General features: G+C 39.7%; 3 protein-coding genes, 1 non-coding gene and 1 pseudogene across 4 annotated transcripts; 3 read left to right on the top strand and 2 right to left on the bottom strand.

The window, feature by feature from the left end:
• Window positions 1-850: 850 nt before the first annotated feature.
• On the bottom strand, window positions 851-3,911 carry LOC130693030 (uncharacterized). Its single transcript, XM_057516130.2, has 10 exons — window positions 3,677-3,911; window positions 3,463-3,610; window positions 3,211-3,394; window positions 2,705-3,142; window positions 2,379-2,645; window positions 2,035-2,295; window positions 1,717-1,974; window positions 1,497-1,650; window positions 1,345-1,425; window positions 851-1,283 (listed from the first exon to the last, which is right to left on the bottom strand). Exons 1-8 carry the CDS (start codon window positions 3,751-3,753, stop codon window positions 1,565-1,567), a joined length of 1,719 nt encoding a protein of 572 aa, XP_057372113.1. The 5' UTR covers window positions 3,754-3,911; the 3' UTR covers window positions 851-1,283; window positions 1,345-1,425; window positions 1,497-1,564.
• Window positions 3,912-9,710: 5,799 nt separating this feature from the next.
• On the top strand, window positions 9,711-9,830 carry Trnai-uau (transfer RNA isoleucine (anticodon UAU)). The gene is made up of 2 exons: window positions 9,711-9,748; window positions 9,795-9,830. It is a non-coding gene; the product is annotated as a tRNA-Ile (tRNA).
• Window positions 9,831-10,399: 569 nt separating this feature from the next.
• LOC130693115 (cuticle protein 19-like) lies at window positions 10,400-11,056 on the bottom strand (annotated as a pseudogene).
• Window positions 11,057-15,211: 4,155 nt separating this feature from the next.
• LOC130693111 (cuticle protein 7-like) lies at window positions 15,212-15,852 on the top strand. The gene is made up of 3 exons (XM_057516233.1): window positions 15,212-15,217; window positions 15,295-15,432; window positions 15,502-15,852. The coding sequence occupies exons 1-3, from the start codon at window positions 15,212-15,214 to the stop codon at window positions 15,850-15,852; spliced, it is 495 nt and encodes a 164-aa protein (XP_057372216.1).
• Window positions 15,853-18,530: 2,678 nt separating this feature from the next.
• Window positions 18,531-19,783, top strand: LOC130693109 (uncharacterized). Its single transcript, XM_057516231.1, has 3 exons — window positions 18,531-18,536; window positions 18,619-18,756; window positions 18,824-19,783. The coding sequence occupies exons 1-3, from the start codon at window positions 18,531-18,533 to the stop codon at window positions 19,781-19,783; spliced, it is 1,104 nt and encodes a 367-aa protein (XP_057372214.1).
• Window positions 19,784-19,816: the final 33 nt, after the last annotated feature.

Below are 19,816 nucleotides of genomic sequence, written 5' to 3' on the forward strand. Positions count from 1 at the left end.
GGATTTTTTTGTCGTTATTTGTTTTTTACTTTGGTTTTCGGTTTTTCAAGAGGGAAAACATTCATACGGTTTTTTGGTTTTCTTTTTTACCCTACTCAATTTTTTAGGGAACAGATTACGAAAATGATTGTTGTAGTAAATTTGGGTAAAAGTTCGTATTCGGACAGCATTTTGGCTAACAGACTTCCTTATGGGAAATGTGTGTATAGCCGATTTGCTAATTCCGGACAGTCATAGTTTTAAAAACTAATGGATTCATTCGATTCAGCTTTTAATTCTGAATCGAATTGCTGAAGACAACAAAGTGGATGCAATGAGAAAAAAAACTGAGAAATTGATTATTAATAACCATAACGAGGATCTGTCAAAACGAAATATCCGTTCCAATCCAACTGACACACGACCAAGCCTTTTCCAAAACAAAAAAATGCATTTAATTGACATAATGATACATTAATCTCAATACGTAGCCTTGGTGCATAAGTTTACTGGTAACAAATGAAAAAGTAAAAAGTGGTGGATATTACGAGAAAATCACGTTAAAATTACCGTAAATATGCCTTAAAGTCCGAAATCTATCGTATATAGTAAAAATTCATCATAAATCAAGGTAATTCTCTCCCCATTTTATTCGAAGTTTTATACGAAACTTGATTGTTCTTCAAAAACATTTTATCCTACTTTCCTTATATTAAGAAAGTGAGCTGCGTAAAGTCGCAAGACATCATCGCATACCTCCTAAAGCAAACGAAGAGAGAAGCAAAACATTTGCAATTTATTTCTTCAATTAACAACTGCAATTCACAACGTTCTGTGATTCACGTGTGCTTCACAAACGGAACGGTTAATTTTACAATCATGCAGAAAAACGACATTACCTATTCAGCAGCCAAAGGAATAAACGAGAGACTAACATTCAAAAGAAGCGATATCCTCATAAAACATTCGACACCTTAAAAAAACCTACTAATATTTCATCCTAAAACATTAAACAGTTCCAAAATGCCTCAACATGCTTTGTGAGCAGATTAATTTAGACGGGAAACAGTCATGAAAAACTTAGACTGAATACGAAAAAAAAAAAAAAAAACAACACAAGCAAACAAACAAACAAAACTACAATACAAGCAATAAAAAAATTTAACCCCATTAAATGATATTTGGAAATAGTGGATATTCAGCGTTGTTGAACATGGGTCGTGGTTCTTTGGTGGTGCCAGTTACTTGCAGACATATCAATCCTACTACTTCACTTCGTCGGCTCCGTCTTCTAGTGCACAGGGCTAGTAAGTATAATTTTGTAACACTTACATTTAAAGTTCAAGTTTCAATTTTTTTTACTACCTTTCTGAGCTTCGACCAGTTCTTTCTTCAACTCTCACCTTTCATTTCAACCACATAATAAAGCATCTTTTTTTTGTGCACCTACAATTCGGATGAAAATAGGTAAGATTGTAGATGGGTTTCTGACACATGATAACCGATTTCAGATGAACCTCGAAATTTGGATTAACTCTTTTTCGCTGACTGCAACTTATTAGATCGACGGCATAGGAATTATTATCTAACGACGTTCATTAGGCGCGGCGAATTGTAAACTCTCACAGATAGCAGGATATCTTTCAGTAGAACAAATGTCACAATCTATGACTGATATTTTAAGTAATATGGTAAAGTTAGTCAGTCTCTTAAAGATAAGGATATCTTTTTATATACTTTCAGCTGTGTCCGGCCAAACGGAAGAATCGAGGACGGATGAACAATCCTGTTTCTCCGCTTCGGTATATTCTATTGGACAATTTGGAGTTACCTTCTCGTCGGTGCGGATTTGGCATTGCTGAGTGCAAAATTTCTCAAGGTCCTCAGAAGTGAAAAATGATGAAATTGTTACACCGTCAATTTCATCTATCTGACGAAGGGTTTCACATTTAATAGTTGAAAAGTCCCCAATGATTCTTTCACTAAGCAATGACCCTGGGAAACGAAAATGTAAGTTATTCTACATTGTGAGCTAAAATATGCAAGTAGGCCTACTCATGGGTATGGTCTTTATAATGGGCGCCACACCAATGCATAGAAAATTGCTGGCCGGAGTACAATGCCGATAATGCCCAGGGTTTCGGAGAGAAGACTTCCTTGAATGAATTTTCGCTCTAGCCGAAGAACGAATTTCGGACTTCTTCGATACGACCATGGAATTACAACTTAAAAAAGGCCCCGCTATTTCTCGTTCGGATGCAAAAGGTAACAATTCAGCAAATGTAGCACATTTTTTAGCAGGAATAATGCCCGACACTAATGGGTTATAGAAGAAAAATTCCGTTAATTTAGTTAATCTATCACTATGAAGAAAAAGTTTCAGACGAATTTTCACAAACCCGGGGTTTTGACTGCGTGCTGCAACACAGGTGTAGTCGGGAAGAATGAAGGAGTGTGAATTTCGGTTTCAGTACCTTCTACGGAAAGTTTTGAGGTGATTTTCATGTTTCCGTTCATTTGGAATTGTTGCGCACAAAAGTCGTCCAGGTCCTCGATAGTAAAAAATGACGAAATTGTAAAACCATCAATTTCATCTACCTGACGTCTGGTTTTACATTCCGTGTTGAGTATGTCATTGCGGTATTTTTCGCTGCAACTTAATGATACTGAAAAATAATAGAAACATTAATGGTGAAAATGACGAGGAAAAAAAAATTGCAGATACTTTTGGATTTTGTCTTCCTAGTACGTCGTCGACTTAGAAAAGGAGTGTCGCTAACCAAAGTGCAATACCGAAGGGCACGAGCTTTCCGCCAAGGGAGCTTACGCAATTTCGTTTTGATTCCGGTCGAACAACGCGAATTATGAGATAGGTCCATAGAACAAACACTATGAACAGATGTTTGTTCTTCCCATCCTTCATTTTCTTTTGGGCCAGTAATCTCGGGAGCAGAAAGACTTAAATCTTTTGGCACAAGATAATTTTGTTTAGAAAGATAAGAAGCAAATGCCTCCTTGTCCTCTTCATGGAAACGAAGCAAAGGTGGAGGCGACGAATCATCAGATTCGTCTTCAGAAAAACTAACACACTCATATGACCATATCTGTGTGCTTGCATTAAGTTTTAACTTGCGCCTGCGGCTTGTAAGGTTCTGTGGACTTCCTAAGTTTGAGAAAAACTGTTCTTGAATGAACACATGACGGATCAAATTAGACCACTGTGCTACATACCACATTCACCATGATCTAAAAAAAGTTTCGGCATGTCAGGATCAACATCAAACATGGACAAGGAAGTACAGGATGATGAGCAAGTAGAAGTAATATTCTCTTTTTTTCCGTTATTTTCCATTTTGTCTTTGATCTTTGATTTAGAATTTTCTAGCTTGTTTCCAAGAAAAATTCCAACCTCAACCTCAAACACAAACAATAATAAAATGTTAAAGCAAGCTAAACATATTCAGGAGGGGGATGGTAACCCACCTTTTTAAAATGGAAGTATGGCCCAAGGTACTGGGTAGGAATGGAATTTTTTCTTAAATACCAGACATTGTTCCGTAGTTTTAGGCACTCACTGCCAAAATGTATAGAGCAAACAAACAGAAGGCATGGTCGAACAGAAGATGGAATGCTGCAATAGAAAGTATAATAAGTTGTAACATACTTATTTTATATTCTGGTTTAGAAATTGAACAACCGAAAGAGGTATGGTCCAAGATGTGAAGATATGCCAAGCTGAAGTTGAAACCCACAGATGAAACACTGACAAGCCATGCTTACCTAATTATCATAACACTTCACTTCATAAAACAATAATACCTGCCTTGAAACGACATCAACACGAGAAGGTAAGCATTAGAACGATGAGCATGGAAATGGACTAAAACATAGAATCACGCAAGTTGTCAGACTCAGATGTGAAGAGTATCTAGTAACTGCCACAAAGCTTAGCACTCTTCTTCAGGCATGCACTCTTTCGAATAACATGATCTCCGCGAATCACCTTAGACCATTCGGGTTGTCCAAGGCTCAACAAACTTTTTTGGCTTACTGATTGGCTCTTTTCTTTTCCCATCCCCACCCTCACCCTTCCATTTCTTTCTCCTTCCCGCTCTAACATTTTTCTGGTGTGCATCTGTAGAGTTGCCGCCTTCATTTGTTTCTTTTTGTGTTATTTACGTTTATTATTTTTTTGTTTGTTCTTTATTTATGCGATGCAACGGTCTTTACCGTAATCCTTTTTTCATTTTTTAAAATATTACATAACTACGCAACGGTATGCTTCCTTTAAAATTAGCGTAAATGATGAAATGGTACAAACGGACATTCGGCTAGCCTAACCAGTTATAAAACCCGATTACATGGATTTGTACCCTGTTTGCCCACTTTTTTGAAATACATTGTATTTTACAGACTTGCCGCGCCGATCAATTTTCCGATCGCGATCTCCGATCCGATCTTTTGAGTTTGATCGGATCGGGCGATCCGATCAAACTGCGAAAGATCGGATCGGCGATCAAATTTTGCCGATCATTTTTAGCGATCATTTTTGTGCAGCATCTAACGGTAAAAATTTACACTGTTTCGCGAAAATAGCATTGGCTGTCACAGCGACAGTCACTGGCGGCCATTGAGGGTGAACACTAAACAGTTTCCTTCAATTGGCATTCGCATAAATAGCAGTGAAATAGAACCCTGCGGCTGAAAATCTACAGCTAGATGGCGAAAAGTTTGATCGCTAAAAACGATCGGATCGCGATCAATTTTTTGGGATCGCCGATCCGATCTCCGATCTTTTTCAAAAGATCGGATCGGCGATCAATTTTTGATCGCGATCGCGGCAAGTCTGGTATTTTATTTATATTTCTTACTTTCCCACTTATCCCGTTTGGGCCGAGTAGTTTCATTTACACTGGGTATCTTGAAGAGAATCGAAACCGCTTCAAAAATCAGGCTGGTCGCGAGGCAATATGTACTACTTAGTACATAATCGCGCCTACAGTTTTCTATATGGAGAAAGTGTGTGTTGTCGCCACTAGGGCTTTGATTTGGTTGCTTTAGTGGTTAAACCGCTAAAGTTAAACCAGTTAAACAATAATGCGTGTAGCGCATGTCTTTTAAATTTTTTTGAAGCGAATAATATGAATTCGGTTGATGTAAATTTTTCCAATGAGGTAATATGTATAACATAAATACTACTATATGTTACAATTATATATAGATATTTATATATATTACTATTATATACATACAATACTGTAATATATTGTCATGCTCAGATTTTTACACTAGCCTTTTGCTTGTCGGTGAACGTTTACTAAAAGTGCGGATGATTGCTCTGCTGACTCCCACACAAAAGTCAGTCAGTAGCAATAAGTCTCCACTGTTGGTGATCAACCCGGTTACACACTAACAACAAACCGTGTCCACAACCGACTACACTTAAGGTAGGAACTACACTCCTAGAAGGAAAGTACACTAAAGTACGCACAAACTACGTTACACAATATTCCCAAAGGTAATACAGAAGCAAGGTGAAGACAAAAGGAAGGGCAAGCTAGATAGCTTGCCCTTCCTTTTGTCTTCACCTTAGTATTATAACCTAGGTTATAAAACTAACAAATAGTCATTTAAGGTTAGCCATTTACACTAGTGTTAAAAGCGATGTTACAATATATTATATATATATTGTACTTATATAATGAATATGTACAATTGGTGTGATAATTGAAATAAAAGAATATAAGAGAAACAATTTTTTTATTATTTGTCAGCTAAATTAATTACCATAATTAGTTGATTAATTATAGTAAATAGCCCTTGGTAAGGGCTATCTATTTCTGGGTAAATGTTATCAACATTTTCAAAGGGAAAAAATCTCAAAGGCAAAATGTGTTTTTGTTGTTTTTCGATCTAAGGTTCTAATGGACGCAACAGATAAAAACAAAAAAATTGATGTTACGCTTAAACTTTTTCCTTTTCTGAAAATTTAACATAAATTTCATAGAATTAGATAGCTCTTGATAAGAGCTCTCGATTGATGCAAAATTTGTCAATTTTGACTGTTTATTTTCCTCATAAATAATTATTAAAGGATTTCATGATTTTAGAAAGGGGGGGGTGTGTGAAAAAGACGAAATTTTGCATTGATCGTTTGATGCTTAAGCTTCGTCAAAACAGGAAATCATTATAATATTTATGTTGCTTGTGATTCCAGGAACAAGTTGCTATAAACAATTACTTTAAGGTGCTATATTTAACCCCAAAAATTACGTTTGAAAAAGTGGCTTTTGATAAACCATTATGGCGGCCATTTTTTTAGCGCGCCAAGTTCAAATTTTAAAAAGCGTAAATAAGTGTAAAAAATTTTAATTATAAGTACATATTTACATTTTGTATGTGTCTAGAGAATTTCAATATCCGTCTTAGATAGAAAATCTTAAAAAGTAACTAAGATAAGCTAAACAAATTTATTTCATGGGTTCTCATTTAATTTACAATTTTAGGTTTTTTTTTCCACATTTCCGCGTGGAAAACTACGTTTTATCGCGAGTTCCGCATGGAAAAACTCCAAGCAGACAATATTCCAAAAAAACATTGACTAACGCCCTGCGCGTTTATCATTTAGCCCATAAGAAGTGCATCTGCAACTATGTACTGCTTAGTACATATGTAGTGAGACCATCTTGTCAAAAATACCGACACGTGTAATAACCGATCGACCATTTTTAGGTAGGTAAGTAGGTCGGTGCGATACAACGTGTCTCGGGTAATCCCCTTACCAAGTAGTACACGAAAATTAAATTGATTTTAATGGTGAAACTATTAGCCTAAAACAAATAATTTTTACAGATTGGATACCTCTTCATGAGGACTGTCCATTCCTGTAAAATTATCGTTTGAAAAGTACCCACTCGAGTAGTAAACCGATTGGCTACTTTTTGCGTAGGTCGGGCTGGTTTGCAGGTTTTTTTTTAGGAATTCGCTGTCCCTGTTATACGTGAAATTAAATTTATTACAATTGGTAAAATTATAAGTTCAAAATTGCATTCGTACGCTACATGACTTGAGCGTTCGTTAAAAAGCGCTGATGAACTCGTATGAACATTGTTAAACGAGCATTTATGATCGCCACCTGATGGTTACTGGCACAACTAACAACAGATTATTATAATTCTTTTCTCTTTTTTTTAGAATTTCATTTTTGATGTAAGCCATATTTTTTGTGGACTCATTCCTTGCGGCAGTCTTGCCGCGATCGCGATCATCGATCATCGATTACGATTAAAAAACGATCGCCGATCAAATCTTTACATTTTGATTTTGATTTGATCAGCGATAAAAAAACTTGTTGATCGACAGCGATCATTTTTGCGATTGAATTCAGCGCCACCAGACGTAAAAACTTAGAATTCATATAAATTTTTGCTAAACAGTTTCGCTGAGGAAGCTGTTTATCCTTCTTTCGCAGCAGACGCCTTTTTTGTCGCCATTGACTTGAAATGGTGACAGTTTAGTTTAAATTTTCACCACTAGATTTCGCCCCAAAAAGATCGGATCGCACAAATTTTGATCACCGATCAAATCATTTTAAAAAGATCGAATCGCCGATCAAAATCAATCAGTGATGATCGGATCGGCGATCAAAATCAAAAATCAATCGCAACGGCAAGTCTGCCTTGCGGCAAAAAAGGTTTTTTGGCTGCGCGCCCACGGCTCTAAATAATCAATGCACAATCAACGTGATCGCTGATTGGCACAATCATAAGTGTCGTGCTTGTTGTTGAACTGTTTCAAAATAAACTCCCAAATTGCTGCAGACGTCATGGGTAAGAATCAGTTTTAAAATTTTGTTTCCGAATCTTCATCAATGCCAGCGCAAGGTTCTAGTGTAATGGGCTACAATAATTTAAAACACCCACATGACCCTGGCTAAGAAATTAAACTACATAAGGCTTGCAATAGTCCTATAGCTGACCTTCTTTATTATATTTGATGTAAACAACATTCAGCAAAGTAGGTATGAATGGGGTCAAAACCGCACCGCTGCCTGCCACGTATACCTTAGGTTACAAAAGTAAATTGTTTAATAATCATCTCATAACTTTTGCTCACACCAGAATTTCAAGATGCGTTCGCAGACAGCATGTGGGTAAGTCTTCGAATGCCTTTTTTGCCTCGAAATGTTTGAATTGTACTTTTAAAAGTTGTTTCTGAACGATAGAAATTGAGCCTACAGTGTAATTATGTTCCAATCAGATATTTAATCTTGGTCGTTCTCGCGTGTGTGCTACCGAACATCTTGGCCGCTCCATCGAGTGCTGCAGTCGACCTTGAAAAAAATCAACTTGCTATGAAGAACTGAAAGAAACGATTCGACTGAAATTGGCAAAGACGTTTTTACCACAGCGAAGTTCATTGCAGTGCGTCGAAATTCTTACTATTGGTCTTGCAAAATTTTCTTTCAATTAATTTGTTTGAATTTAATTAATGGTTGAAAGATCTTTATTACGTGATAGTGGTACTAGCTATAATGCAATTGTTGCTAATACGTTTTCAAATTTTAACAGCCATAGGGCTGCTCATTCGTAAAGGCAGCAGCAGGAATGTGTAATTTAATATGCAACGCAAAAATCGACTATAAAGGTAAAAATTACGCAATGCTGGTTGGCAACATTAATTTTCCTTTTTGTAATTTTTCATTTTAAAAGCAATACTGGAAAGATCTGAAAATGAAGACCTGGATCAAATTGACATGAATCAAGTCCGCGATGTAGTTAGGGCAGAACAAACAAACATTTAAAAAAAATATTTTTGTCCAAAACTGTAATTGCAGGAAAAAAATATGACGTAACATCAGAAAAACGGATGTCCGGTAATAAAAGCCGTCTCGTTTGCCTGAAGTCTAGACTCTATTAACAACTGATTGGGATATCAGGACGGGTACTCGACGGATCCATGGTTGGTTGTGCCCTGATTTAGAGACAACAAAAAAAGAATTGACGTATCAATATCGCCCTATGTATTACGAGTTCTCAAAAATGGTGGATTTCGTTGACAAAAGGTAATTAATGGCTGAAAAGAGTGACGAAAAGGTCGGAACAGTTTGAATAACGATTAATTGTAATCACAGTGGCCAACCGCAAAGAACCAATCACAAGGTCAACTATTTCGTTATTTTGGAATTCGTTCAGAATCAGACTAGACTATGGCGTTAGTTTTAGTCTTGCTAGCCCTTGAAATAAGGCACTCAGGTTGTCACACAGGGCTGATAGCTACGGCTACACGGTCGATGTCAAGTACGAAGGCGAAGCCAAATATCCCAAATTCGTCACGTCCAAATACAACACGTACTCTGCTCCAGCCTACAAGGCACCCTCTGCCTCGTCTATTCTGCCGAAGCCTACAGAGCTCCCGAATACAGAGCTCCGGCCACCGCTGCTCCGGTGTACAAAACTCCAGCGTACACCGCTCCAGGCTACTAACCATCCACCTGCAAAACACCCACTGCTCCCTCCAAATACTAGATGGTAAAATATTGTCGAAGATTATACATGACGCCCGAATGAGGTCTGATACCGCAACAGAAAACTAGTTTACTTCTTTCCGCTGGTTGTGCTGAAAGTAAGGACCACTTTTTTTTCAATGTATCTTTAAACAACTTCCTTGAAAACTTACATAATTGATGAATATTAAGGGCAATTGATGTGGTTGAAAAAATCACAACAATGTCTCCAGTGGCGTAATTGTTTAGCGCATGGTACTTATAGGACAGTAACTAATTGTGCGCAATGAACATGCAATCATTGTAAGTAATGCCGAGGTCGCGAGTTCGAACCTCGCCTGGAGAATAAAAGTACTTTATCAATGTTGTTATTATAGCAGAATAATAGATGATACCTGTGCATTGTTTCTACAATGGTTTGATGACATAGTAGGCGAGTAGCATAGGAAAGATCGTATAATAGGTCGTAAACATTAATCCTAAAAGCTCTAAACGAACCATACGACAATAGTTTGGTTTTCAAAATTTGAATACCTCATAGTATAGCGTTGGAATCTTTAAAGTCACGATATGCTAATCGTTGTTGTAATGGATTTTAGCGCAATATCATTGATTCGTACGTTAATTGTGTCTTTGTGGCCTAAATGATAAGACACCGGGCTCCTAAATTGGTGTTAACAGATTCGATTCTTTCAATAGGTAAGGTGACTAATCATCAATATAGGTAGTTTTTTATGATTTCATCAACGTTGAATATGATTACCTGAACACCATACATCAGGTGAATTGGAAATAAATAAGTATATAATAAATATTATAAATAAGGACATAGTAGTTTTGCTTTAGTATAGTTTAATAAATGATAATTTTTTAATTTGACATCTTTTTGACGTAAAAATTCAGAATTCCGTGGACTTAGTAGTCGCGGGCAACGTTAGCGGAAGTCCTGTAGACTGGGCTGGTTGCGGGACCGATGGAGGCCATATTGTAACGAGCAGGAGTGATGACAACAGGGGAATTGTAAGCAGTGGAAACTGGCGCGGAGTAAACTGGTGCGGAATAGGCACGTGGCGAGTAGGAGGTAGCAGGGTATTGGGCTTCACCTTCGTACTTGACATCAGCCGTGTATCCGTAGCTATCAGCTTTGTAGGTAACGATTTGAACGCGGCCATCGGGCAGGAGGACGCGGTAAGTGCCAGTGGTTACTTTGCTGTCGCTGTTCTCTGAGTGGGAGTAGTCGCTGTCATAACCATCGTTGACAGCCTAGTTGAAAGCGTATGGCCGGGCAGCCTATACGGAATGGGCAATCATTCATTTAGAAAAGCGTTGAATAGATAAAACAAAAGCCAATTGGACTTACGTATTCCCTGGTCTCGTAAGTTGAAGCCGGGTAAGATAGGCTATTGTAAGGGGATGAAGTCGAATAGGTTTGGCCTGGGTAAGCGGAATTGGCTGCGGCGACAGCGATCAGGGCGGCGAGTACGACAAACTTGAAAATTGAAAGAGAGATTTTGTTAGAACGATAAACAATAATTTTGAACTGTTTAAATGCACAACAAATTTTACCTGCATGTTGAGGAGCTGGAAGAATGATTGAGACAGTTAGGCAACTGATGCTCTTTCTGCCATTCTCTCTCCCTTAAATACTGCAGAGCGATGTCTTTATTGTACTTCATGTGAGTTGCTTTTTTCTGTGTTTAGATGAGAAAAATGTTTGTTTATGCCAAAAAAATGGAGAAAGGAAAATTGTTTCTTACACCACTTTTGGGCAACGCTCTCGATTAGGATCTTTCCATGGCCATCGAATAACTCCAAAAAAACGGGACTTTCCCAATTGTGTTCTACACAGTAGTCTTTCTATAACATCAAACTCCCAAATTTCAAATTGACTCACTCGTTGAACAAATGTCGATTCAACCAGTGGAGGTAATAACAACTTGGTTGAGTGATACCTTTCAACATGTTTGATGCTAAAATCGAGGCTAAATGAATAGTTTGACAAACGATGCACAACCCATAAAAACAACAAAACTAAGAATTTATTGCGCATGGCCATAAACCATGCTCGTAATTAACCGTTGTTACTCAAGTTCACCTGCACTAACGTACTTAACTCCGAACAACCGTTGAATCCGGTTACTTTCGTTTCGTGCTAAGCATACTTACAGATGTGCCATATCCCACAGTTTCTCTCCTTACGTTCAACGTTCGGTATAAATATCGCAATCGAATCGACTCAAACCATCAGTCTCTAAACTATTTCAAGCAAATCACGCCTCCTGCAAAATGAAGGTAAGCGACATTTTGAGTTTTCAAAAGCTTCCTTTATAGAAGAAAGAACAATATTCAATTCATTTTATCACCAGTTCTTCATCCTCGCCGCTGTTGTCGCTATTGCCTCCGCTGATTCCTACAGGACCGCGGAATACGCACCAAAGTACGTGGCTCCTAAATATGAAGCTCCCAAGTTCGTGGCTGCTGCATTCGGCGGAGTCAACTATGAGGTAAGTTATCATTTGAAAATGTTTTAATGGTGTGTATTTAATTCGGATTCAAATGAATTGTTTAGGCTTAACCGTGCGAGTTTGGGTACTCCGTGAAAGATGCTTAATACTACGCTGATTTTGATCACTCCGAGAGAAGCGATAGTAAAGTCACGACTGGCTCTTCCCACGTTCAACTTCCAGATGGTCGCACTCAGATCGTCACATACAGAGCTGATAGCTACGGCTACACGGCTGATGTCAAGTACGAAGGAGAAGCCAAATATCCCGAATGCGTGCATACAACACGTACGCTCCAGCCTACAGGGCTATCGCACAAATTTACCCATCCTCCAATACAAATCTCCTGCTACCCGTGCTCCCGTTTACTCCACACAAGTATATAAGGCTACCGCCGTCGTCTACCCTTCACCAGCCTACAAAGCTCCCGAATACAGAGCTCCAGCTGCCGCTGCCTCGGTCTACTAACCTCCCATTTACACCACCATCGCTGCTCCCAGAATATCAGAACCTAAAGCATTGTCGAAGATAATTTAATACATAACGCCCGCATGACGTTTGATCACGCAATGCAAAATTAATTTACTTCTATTCATTGGTTATGCAGAAATTATGGACCATATTAGCCTATATTTTCAATGTTCCTTTTAACTATATTGTTATAGATATTCAAATAATAACATGAGTATTAAGGGAAGTGGATTAGATATGGAAAGTTCAAATCTTGTCCTCGGTGTCGCAGTTGTTTAGAGCATATGATTTGCAAAATAGTAATTAGTTTTGTGGACCTAATATGCAATTATTAAAAATAACGCATATGTCGTGAGTTCATTAACCCCCATCTGGAGAAATTAAGCCTTTTACCTATGCCTTTATTACAAGATGAAAGATTCTATTGCATCGTTTATATTAGTGTGGTAATATAGTAGGCGAGCTGCATACGAAAGCATGCGAATCTTGTTATGGGTGATATCGTGTATCCTCAATGCCCTTAAGGAGCCACACCGCAACAGTTTGGTTATTAATGTTTGAATACTTTATAGTAATTAGGTATACCCAAAATTGTGAAACAGTATTCAATGCGTCGAAGTTCTTCAAAGCTGCGATATACCAAGCAATATTATGATTGATTTGAATGATATTAATTGACAGGCTTGTATAACATGAGCCATTGTGGGTAACGGATAATATACCGACCTTTTAATACGGGCTATGCTAGTACGTATCCTGTGATTGGTAAAAATACTAAACATTGTAACAGACGGATATTAAAATTTCATCAAAAATAATTGTTGATTAGTTGAATACCTTCTCTTCAACAATGGCTGTATGGTATCCATAATAGAATATTATACTGTTAAGTTGGCATTCGGTTTAATAGTCCCGTTTCGGTTTCAGTCGGATATTTTCTCAATTCTTCGGGGAAATCCAACGGTGTTGAGGCTATTCATTCAATTATGATTATGTCGTACTAAAATACGCAATACACTCAGGATCTCGAACACCAATTTATTTACTCCGAAAGCATATGCGAAAAAGAGGTTTAGACATTTTGCATTCTCATAAGATGGAATGGGAAGCCTTCGTGTTGAATTTGAGTACTAAGCGTTTAATTTCGATAGTTTCCACAAACACATTCAATTGATGTTTCACAAGAACCTTTTAACTTTATGCTATCAAAAAATTACTTTACGTTTCAATTGAAAATTCATTCTCAAAAATTATTTTCTTTTCTATATGATTTATTACTCGTCTTTCTTTGGAGTTAGACAATAAATAAGGGCATTGTAGTTTTGCTTTAGAATAGTTTATTAAATGATAGATTTTTAGTTGGACATTTTTTTAATGTAAACGTTTCCAAATTTTGTTGGCTTAGTAGTCGCGGGCAACTGGTGCGGAGTAAGCCGGTGCGGCGTAAGCCGGTGCGGAGTAAGCCGGTGCGGAGTAGGCCGGTGCGGAGTAGGTGGCAGCAGGGTACTTGGCTTCGCCTTCGTACTTGACATCAGCCCTGTATCCGTAGCTATCGGTGTTGTAGGTAACGATTTGAACACGACCATCGGGCAGGAGGACGCGGTAAGTGCCGGTGGTTACCTGACCATTGCTGCTCTGAGCGTGGGAGTAGTCACTGCCATAACCATCATTGACGGCCCAGTTGAAAGCGTATGGCTGGGCGGCCTATAAAAGGGGCAAACTTTCATTTAGAAACTGTTTTGAATGGATAAAAGAAAAGACAATTCGGCTTACGTATTCCTTGACCTCGTAAGTTGAAGGTGAATAAGATGGCCTATTGTAAGATGAAGTTGGATAACTTGAGCCAGGATAGGCAGAATTGGCTGCGGCGACAGCAATCAGGGCGGTGAGTACGACGAACTTGAAAATTGAAAGAGCGATTTTGTTAGAACGATAAACAATCATTTTGAAGTGTTTAAATGCACTACAAATTTTACCTGCATGTTGAGAAGCTGATAGTACGTTTGAGACAGTTGGGTAACTGATGCTCTTTCTGCCATTCGCTCTCACTTAAATACCGTAGAACGATTTCTTTGTTGCACTTCATTTCTGTTTACCTTTGCCTTGCTCAAATGAGGAAAATGTTTGATTACGCTAAAAAATGGAGAAAGGAAAAGTGTTTCGCACCTTTCCATTATAAAAACGAACTATACTACAGATGAACTACATCATTATTCGGTAATGACCTCGATCAGGATTTCATCATGGTCAACGGGTAAGTCCATCGAAAAACGGGATTTTCCCTGTTGTGTCTATACCGGACACTTTCGAGAATATCCTACCTCTCAGTTCTGTGACCCACTCTATGAATAGGTGTCAGTCCAACGAAAGGGGGTACTATTAACTTGATTGTATATCGACTTTCAAAAAAATTATCCAATGAAATCAGCATTGAGCTCTAAATAATTTATTTGACAAAGCAGCGCCCCAACTGAGAGAAACGACACAACAATGAATTTATGGCACAGGGCCACAAACTTTGCTCGTAAGTTACCGGTTATCCTCCAACTCTGTGATGCCTAACGTACTTGTTCCAGAATAACTCCTATCCAGTTAGACGATCACTTTCCATCAAACTGTGTTTGGAAATGTTCCACATCCCACAATTGCCCTGCATTATCCTCACTATCAAAATTCGGTATAAAAGTCGGGATCGAATTGACTTAAACCATCAGTCATCAAACTGTTTCAAGCAACACACTTCTCCTGCAACATGAAGGTAAACGACACTTTTACTTTCAATTGCCATCTGCTGCCATTATACTGGAAAGTATATTCAATTTACTATACCTACAGTTCTTCATTCTCGCCGCTGTTTTCGCCATTGCCGCCGCTGATTCCTACAGGACTGCAGAATACGCACCGAAGTACGTGGCTCCTAGATATGAATCCCCTAAATACGAGGCCGCTTCATACCGCGAAGTTTACTATGAGGTAAGTTAAGATTAGAACACGTTTCTTTTTATGTGACGTATTTAATTCGGATTCAAATGAATTGTTTAGGCTCAACCTTACGATTTTGGGTACTCCGTGAAAGATGCTGAATACTACACTGATTTCGATCACTCCGAGAGAAGCGACGGTAAAGTCACGACTGGCTCTTACCGCGTTCAACTTCCAGATGGTCGCACTCAGATCGTCACGTACAGAGCTGATAGCTACGGCTACACGGCTGATGTCAAGTATGAGGGCGAAGCGAAATATCCCGAATACGTTCAGTCCAAATACAACACGTACTCTGCCCCAGCCTACAAGGCACCGGCTGCTCCCGTTTACTCTGCGCCAGCATACAGAGCTCCGGAATACAGAGCTCCGGCCTACAAGGCCCAAGCGTACACCGCTCCAGCCTACTAACCTTTCACTTGCACTACCCCCACTGCCCCGCCAAACATTAGATGCTAAAATATTGCTGAATATTATTTAATAAATGACTCCCGCAAGAGGTCTGATTACGCAACACAAAACTAGTTTACTTCATTTCACTGGTTGCTTCAAAGTAAGCGCCATATCTTTGTTTTCAATGTATTGTTCAACTATTTAACTAATTGCATGAATGTCAAGCGTACTTCATGCGATTGGAAAAGCATTGGAGTTTTCGCTAGTGGCACGCTTGGTAAGCGCATGGTACTTATACTAACAGTAATCATATGTGCGTTCGAAACATGCAATTAATGTTAGTAACGCTGAGGTCGCAAGTTCGACCCGCGCTATCGGAAATTGAAGTTTTGCCCATATCTTCTGAACTGATTCATTAATTTTGCTTTTCTAATGGTTCAACGAGGAAGTATGTGAGTAGCATAGGAAAGCGGAGTATCTTATTTTCGGTAATATCATTAATCCTCAACGCCCTAGACAAGCGATGCCACAACAGTTTGTTTCTTGAGGTTTGAATACTTCAAAGTAATTGGAATTACTCAATAATGCCGATGCTAATGTTTTAGACATACGACGTATATAAAGATCTCAAGTTAGACGTGTGGCAGTTAGAAACCCATCAAGTTCGACAGTTGTTCAGACGAACATTCATCTGATGGCTCGTTCTATGTTATCTTTAGGATTTGTTCCGCTTTTCGTGGAGATCAGAAAGTGGTGGGACTCCTCCACGAATCATGATGAAATCATTCTACACATATAGAATAAAATAAGGAGCTCAAAGACCTATTTGTTGTACTTCGCAAGCAAAGCAAGCAAAGGTTTAAACATCCTGTAGTCTCAAATGACGAAACGGGAAATGCTTGTGTTGAATTTAGGTAAAAAACGTCCCATGTCGTTCAAAACATACGGAATTCCTACTAATTAGGAAGCTAATTTACATTCACTTTGTAACCGAAACGTTCATTTTCAAACTTTTCCCGTTTTTATGACTGATGACTTGTGCTTTTTTGCAGCTATACAATCAATAAGGACATTGTCCTTTTGTTTTAATATAGTTTATTAATAGGCCAATTTTTAATATCACATTTCTTGATCGTAAATATTTCAGAATTTAGTGGCTTAGTAGTCGCGGGCAACGTTAGCGGAAGTCCTGTAGATTGGGCCGGTTGCGGGAGCGGTGACAACACTAGCAGTGTAAACTGGTGTGGAGTAAGCCGGTGCGGAATAGGCCGGTGCGGAGTAAGCCGGTGTGGAGTAAGCCGGTGCGGAGTAAGCCGGTGCGGAGTAGGCCGATGCGGAGTAGGTGGCAGCAGGGTACTTGGCTTCGCCTTCGTACTTGACATCAGCCCTATATCCGTAGCTATCAGCTTTGTAGGTAACGATTTGAACACGACCGTCGGGCAGGAGGACTCGGTAAGTGCCAGTGGTTACCTGACCATCGCTGCTCTGAGCGTGGGAGTAGTCGCTGCCATAACCATCGTTGACGGCCCAGTTGAAAGCGTATGGCTGGGCGGCCTATACATGGAAAGGGCAATCGTTCCTTTAGAAACGGATGGGAACTGATGGAGACAAAAGCTATTCAGACTCACGTATTCCCTGGTCTCGTAAGTTGAAGCCGTGTAGGAAGGTCTATTGTAAGAGGAAGTTGGATAAGTTGAGCCAGGATAGGCGGAATTGGCTGCAGCGACAGCGATCAAGGCGACGAGTACGACGAGCTTGAAAATTGAAAATATAGTTTATTAGAATTCAACAATAATTTCAAACCACAGTATTGCACAGTCAATTTCACCTGCATGTTGAGAGTAGATAAAATAATAGAAGCAGTTGAGTAACTGATGCTCTTTCTGCTATTCGCTCGTCCTTAAATACTTTGGAGAGATGTCTTTGTTGCATTCACCTGTGTTGCCTTTTGCTGTGTTCCAATGAGGAAAACATTTGATCATGCCAGAAAAAATGGAGAAAGGAAAAGTGTTTTGTTACTTTCTATTAAAAACGGACTCTACTACAGGATCCAACACCATTTTTTTTGGCAACGTTCTTGATAAAGATTTCTCCAAGGTCACTGAAGAAGTCCTTTAAAACGGGGCTTTCCCAATTGTGTTCTACATATCCGTAGCAGACTTTCCAGAAAATCTAAGCTCCATATAGCAATTTGGCGCATTCGCTGAACACATGCCTCTTCAACAAAGGGTAGTAGCAACTTGATTGGGAACGACTCCCAACAAGATCATATTGTGAATTAAGGTTATACAATAAATAGCACACCAGATGACGATTCGATAACAGGTGGATGTTACGAGGTCTTACCGTGTTCCGAAGTCTTGCCGAAATCGTTGAAATAGGTTAGCCAATTGAAAATCGAATTTGATTTTCAAATATCAGAGAAACGACATAACAATGAGTTTATGGCACAGGGTCACAACCGTAACTTGTAAGTAACTCGTTTTGGCTCAAGTTCAGAACCAACTAACGTAGACTACTGGTTCCAGAATCTCCCCTAACCTGAGTACTGTCATTTTACATTCAGCTGACCTTGCAAATGTGCCACATCCTACAATTGGCCTCCTTACTTTTTACGTTCAATATAAATATCGCGATCGAATCAATTAAAACCATCAGTCTTCAAACTGTTCCGAGCAATTCACCTCTTCTTCAAAATGAAGGTGAGAAGCAATTTGATTTTTCAATTGTTACCTGCTGCCATATACTAGAAGCACATATACATTTAATTTTTTGTATCACCAGTTCTTTATCCTCGCCGTTGTCTTTGCTATTGTCGCCGCTGATTCCTACAGCACCGCAAAATACGCACCAAAGCACGTGGCTCCTAGATATGAAGCTCCTAAATACGTTGCCGCTTCATACGGCGAAGTCAACTATAAGGTAAGCTACGATTAGAATATGTTTTTTTATCTGGCGCATTTAAATTGGATTCAAATGAATTGTTTAGACGGAACCTTACGAGTTTGGGTACTCCGTGAAAGACGCTGAATCCTACGCCGATTTCGATCACTCTGAGAAAAGCGATGGCAAAGTCACGACTGGCACTTACCGCGTTCAACTGCCCGACGGTCGTGTTCAAATCGTTGCCTACAAAGCCGATAGTTATGGCTACTCGGCTGATGTTAAGTTCGTAGGCGAAGCCCAGTATCCCGAATACGTGCAATCCAAATACAACACGTACTCTTCACCAGCCTACAAGGCACCGGCTGCTCCCGTTTACTCTGCCCCAGCCTACAAGGCACCCGCTGCTCCCGGTTACTCTGCCCCAGCTTACAAGGCACCCGCTGCTCCCGTTTACTCTGCCCCAGCCTACAAGGCACCCGCTGCTCCCGTTTACTCTGCCCCAGCCTATAAGGCACCCACTGCCCCCGTTTACTCTGCCCCAGCCTACAAGGCACCAGCTGCTCCCGTTTACTCTGCCCCAGCCTACAAGGCACCCACCGCTCCCGCTTACTCTGCCCCAGCCTACAAGGCGCCCGCTGCTCCCGTTTACTCTGCCCCAGCCTACAAGGCACCCGCTGCTCCCGTATACTCTGCACCGGCATATAAAGCTCCCGCACCCGTTTACCCAGCTCCTCAGTACAAAGCTCCCGAACCCGTTTACCCAGCTCCCCAGTATAAATCTCCCGCACCCATTTACCGAGCTCCTCAATACAAAGCCTCTACTACTCCTGCTCCCGTTTACTCGACCTCAGTCTACAAGACTCCGGCCCCTGCCTATCATGCACCATCCTATGAAGCTCCGGAATACAAAGCAACCACCACCACTGCTGCTCCAACCACCAAAGTTCCGGAATACAAAGCAACCACCACCACTGCTACTCCAGTCTACGAAGCTCCGACCACCGCTGTTTCGGCCTACGATGTCCCAGAATACATCGCTCCTACGTACACTGTCCCAGTCTAGTAACCTTCCACTTACATTACCCCCACTGCCCCT

Source organism: Daphnia carinata, chromosome 3, assembly GCF_022539665.2.
Source record: "Daphnia carinata strain CSIRO-1 chromosome 3, CSIRO_AGI_Dcar_HiC_V3, whole genome shotgun sequence".
Classification (NCBI taxonomy): Eukaryota; Metazoa; Arthropoda; class Branchiopoda; order Diplostraca; family Daphniidae; genus Daphnia; species Daphnia carinata.

Excerpts from the sequence above, each read along its gene's own strand:
- LOC130693111 (XM_057516233.1), top strand. Across the intron at positions 15,433-15,501 it reads ACCGCGAAGTTTACTATGAG|GCTCAACCTTACGATTTTGG; the intron begins GTAAGTTAAGAT and ends TGAATTGTTTAG.
- LOC130693109 (XM_057516231.1), top strand. Across the intron at positions 18,757-18,823 it reads ACGGCGAAGTCAACTATAAG|ACGGAACCTTACGAGTTTGG; the intron begins GTAAGCTACGAT and ends TGAATTGTTTAG.
- LOC130693030 (XM_057516130.2), bottom strand. The coding sequence starts at position 3,753 with ATGGCTTGTCAGTGTTTCATCTGTGGGTTTCAACTTCAGCTTGGCATA. Across the intron at positions 3,611-3,676 it reads CTTGGACCATACCTCTTTCG|CATTCCATCTTCTGTTCGAC; the intron begins GTTGTTCAATTT and ends TTTCTATTGCAG. Across the intron at positions 2,646-2,704 it reads TAGGAAGACAAAATCCAAAA|TATCATTAAGTTGCAGCGAA; the intron begins GTATCTGCAATT and ends ATTATTTTTCAG.